At 40.3% G+C, this 3,733-nt stretch overlaps 1 protein-coding gene across 1 annotated transcript in view; it reads right to left on the minus strand.

Annotated features, from left to right (window-relative positions):
- Nucleotides 1-311: 311 nt before the first annotated feature.
- The window catches only part of LTA4H (leukotriene A4 hydrolase), a 14,373-nt gene continuing 10,951 nt past the window's right edge, over nucleotides 312-3,733 (minus strand). Inside the window, 6 exon segments of the mRNA XM_010153268.1 lie at nucleotides 312-432; nucleotides 762-866; nucleotides 2,094-2,176; nucleotides 2,701-2,796; nucleotides 3,074-3,128; nucleotides 3,711-3,733. The exon segment at nucleotides 3,711-3,733 is cut by the window's right edge and continues 25 nt beyond it. Of these exon segments, the coding sequence (XP_010151570.1) occupies nucleotides 312-432; nucleotides 762-866; nucleotides 2,094-2,176; nucleotides 2,701-2,796; nucleotides 3,074-3,128; nucleotides 3,711-3,733 (483 nt within the window).

A 3,733-nucleotide genomic window follows, 5' to 3' on the forward strand; every position in this document is an offset into this window, starting at 1 on the left:
CACCAATTAATTGTCCATGGTTTTAAATTCCATGACTGACAGAGGACTACATTTCAGACAAGCTTTTTGGAGTGTTCTGAGAATTGCTTATAACAAAATCATTCTCCTAATTCCGGAGATTTAGCAATTTTGCCATTTTACTTGGAGGTGCAAAATAGAAAGTACTGAACTTGATGTGGAAAGCTCGTTTTGAGCTAAATTAAGTGCCAAAGCAGTAGAGCGTTTTATGGCATAATGAAGCACGCATATCAGCAGTTTATGGAACCAACCTCTTTCAGCAACAAGAAAATTTCAGAGAAATAGTAAATTTGTCACTGATCCAGCTTCAAGTCTTTGCCCACAAGCATTGAAGTGACTGGGTGCATAGAGGCTCTATGCTCCAGAAATGCCTTGACAGCCAGGTCTCGACACTTGTCAAAACCATAAAGGTCCCTGTAAAAGAAAGAAAACAAACAAACAAGAAAAAAAGCACTGTTAAAAAACTCTATGAAAATAGTACAACAGGGATTTTCTCAAGGCCTCACTTTTCCCTTCAAAGCCTCACATCAGGGTGCATACTGGGAGACTAAGCTTTCTTCTGTTAAGAAAAGTCAGCAAGCAGAAAGCGACTCCACAGATAAAACTTGTCCACAGCACACAAAGTTCTGTACTGTATCACTCTGAAGCATAAACACACACACGTACAGTGTCAAATATTATACATTCCATTGTACCAGAAACACCAACAGCATGAGCTCCTGCAATCTCGAGATTTCTTTTACCTGAACAAAGGACGAGTAAACTTCATCCTGCCCTGATCCGTTGCCATTTTGAGAGCCAGAGGAATAGCCTCTTCCCACCTGGACTTGATGCAGAGGCGCAGCCATCTGAAGGAAAAAACACCACAGAGAAAAGGTACACTTTTATTTTCATTTGCTGTGGTTAGTCAGCTCACGATTCTGTTCCCATAAACACTCTGGGCAGCACCGTGTCACCATAGGAATGAGATTCTAGTGAAGTTCAACGTGAAATACCGAGTGTGTGACTCGCTTGTTACAGAAGTGGTCTTTGCTATAAAACAGGGAAATGGTTTCCAAAGTTTCTCCAAAGTGGCCCGATTGTTTTCTGCAGCTCTATATTTCTTTTATACTACTGTAGTCTAGTTGCATCACTGATTTAGAAGTGAATTGCACTTGCCACATTGGACGAAGCAACAAAAAGCCCCGAAACAAACAACAAACCCAAACGAAACATCACCAACAACTGGCACGTAGCTTGTTTCGTTTTAAGAATAAGAAGAAATTGATCTTGTTACAAGAAGCAGGAACTGTACTGTACGTTTAAAATAATTAGTTTTGTTAATAAGAAACTGTAAGTTAAGGCAGAATAACCGTCACTGTTGCAAAAGTTGCCAAGTACGGAACTGTAGCAAAATCCGCAGTACTTCAAGGTATTTGCAAAGATTCCCTGTGTCCTCAGCAAGGCCTTCCTCGAACATACGGCGTGTGTAAAGATGATGCCTAGCTACACATCAGAAGAAATTTGGATGGCGCTAGAATCAAGCCATTTAGCTGGAAACAGTTCCTGCTTGTTTAGCCACTTCCTCTGATATTTACATTTTTTTCTGATGAGAAAAAAAGCTTTATTATAGCAAACATTCAAATGTGACAAAAGAGTTTCCAAGTTGTGTTAAAAAAACCAAACCAGTAGCAGATCAGCAGAAAGGCTGATTCGGTAAGTCCAGACGACCTGGTCCTCACTGTATTTTTTGAGCAATTTCTCAATCATGGTTGAGTCACAGAGAGGCTCATGATTGTATTAGCCCATACCACCCCCAAAATAAAAGTCAGCAGGTTCCTTTGCTAGCATCAGAGATGAAAACAACGCACAGCTAATCCACTGCTCGCTTCCACTTCCACTAGACTACATTTACCCATTTCATAAGTAACCGAATACCATTCTGGTAAGCACACTTGCATATGCACTTACAAAAAACCCACCCTAAACCCTGCACCAGTTCCATACAACAGTATGTCTCAGACCACTCATGCAGCAGGACCGTTTGTTTTATGAAAGCATTTAGGATCAGAAAAAATGCCCACGCTAGGACAAACCTGAATCTTATTTCAGAGTTGTGTATCGCGTTGAAGTCGTACACTTGCTGCATTCGCTGGACGTGTGACGCTGGGAGAGGAGCCTGAAGAGGGAAATTGCATTGTTAGAGTACGCCAGAGGCACACGTCAAGCCACACGCCTCAACAATACACAGGGTCATTTAAAAAGATTGATGCTACAAACGAGTTAAAAGCTTACCATGACAAATATTTGCATTCATTCCTTTCCCTTTCTTACAGCACCAGGGAAGGGACAAGGAATACATGTTAGCAAATTCCCCACACACAGTACTATGGAGACATTCCAACCAAAGTATTTTCACTCTGCTTCCTTTATAGCTTATTTGCTATAACATCAAATACAGACCAATTCAAGCACCTTTAGTTCTGTTTTTACTTTTCAATCCAAAATATGTGTTGCTGTTTGGCTAAGGGACCAGATGGAATCAGGGAGGCACAGCTGGACGTTCTAGTAACTGTGTAAGGTGGGAGAGGATTATTTTAGCAAAACTTAAAAGAAAACGGACAATTTAATTCCAAAGCACACTTGGACTTCTGTGCCTGCTATTGTGATACCAGAATCAAGTTACCCCATGTGTGCATTTACCTCCAGAAGCAACAGTGCCAGGAACTCAACCAACTGATGAGATGACATTTCCTTCACATCTGCTGAGCTGAATGAGCCCAAATCACTCTCTTTGGCCTAGAGGAGAATGGTTACTTGAGTTTTTAAACAGGTATTTCAAAGCACATTCAAGTGTAATTTTTTGTTTGGACCTCTGCATTTACTATTGAGCCATTCCACATAAGACAGTGATGAAAGGCTAGTCTACAAAACACCAAATCCCTGGCAGCCACGCTATCACCATCAATACATTCTCTCTCAGCAAATGATAGATTTCAGAAGAGCATGGCTCACTCTGTACAAAGAAAACTAGCATCTCAAGACAGAGAAACTTCGGCGTTCTTCAACCACTCACTTTGATCCACCTTTGGCTCAAGGCAATACAAGCATTTGCTAGTGTTGTATCATACCTGCCAGATATTAAAAACAAAGGATTACACGTTGGAAACACAAAAAACTCCTGTAATATATTTAAAAGAATGCTTAGAAATTATTTTCAAATAGCTCTATGTTTGTTCCTCGTAGGCTCCAACTCCAGACTGCAACACAATTTGCAAAAGATCTGCTGTACTGGACCGTGTTTTAGTCAGAAGCACTTTGTGCGTAGGGAACACTATCCCTTGATCCCATATGCTCAAGTACTGATCACTTGAAGAGCGCATATACTCATACACATATTATAGCTTGTAACTCAAAAGAGAACATTGTTGTAACAAACTGTACAGGGAAAAAAAAAAAAAAAAAAAAGAGTCTTTCCTGGCAACTTTCAAAGCAAAATGGATTTCCACCAGAATAGAAAATTGAAAATATTAACAGTGACCTTTCTTCCTCCTATATACATGTGTATCAGTTTCTACATAGTACTAGGACATTTTCCAATAAAATGTTTGTGGGAAGATTTTCACCCAGTTTACAAACTGCTGCTCGACTGTTTGGAAGATCCTGTGCAATGTGGAGAAGGAAAAGAAGAACTATAAAAGAACGCAGCTTACGTAGGCTTCGCTGGCGGCATTCC

Source organism: Eurypyga helias, unplaced genomic scaffold (assembly GCF_000690775.1).
Source record: "Eurypyga helias isolate BGI_N326 unplaced genomic scaffold, ASM69077v1 scaffold32016, whole genome shotgun sequence".
NCBI lineage: Eukaryota > Metazoa > Chordata > Aves > Eurypygiformes > Eurypygidae > Eurypyga > Eurypyga helias.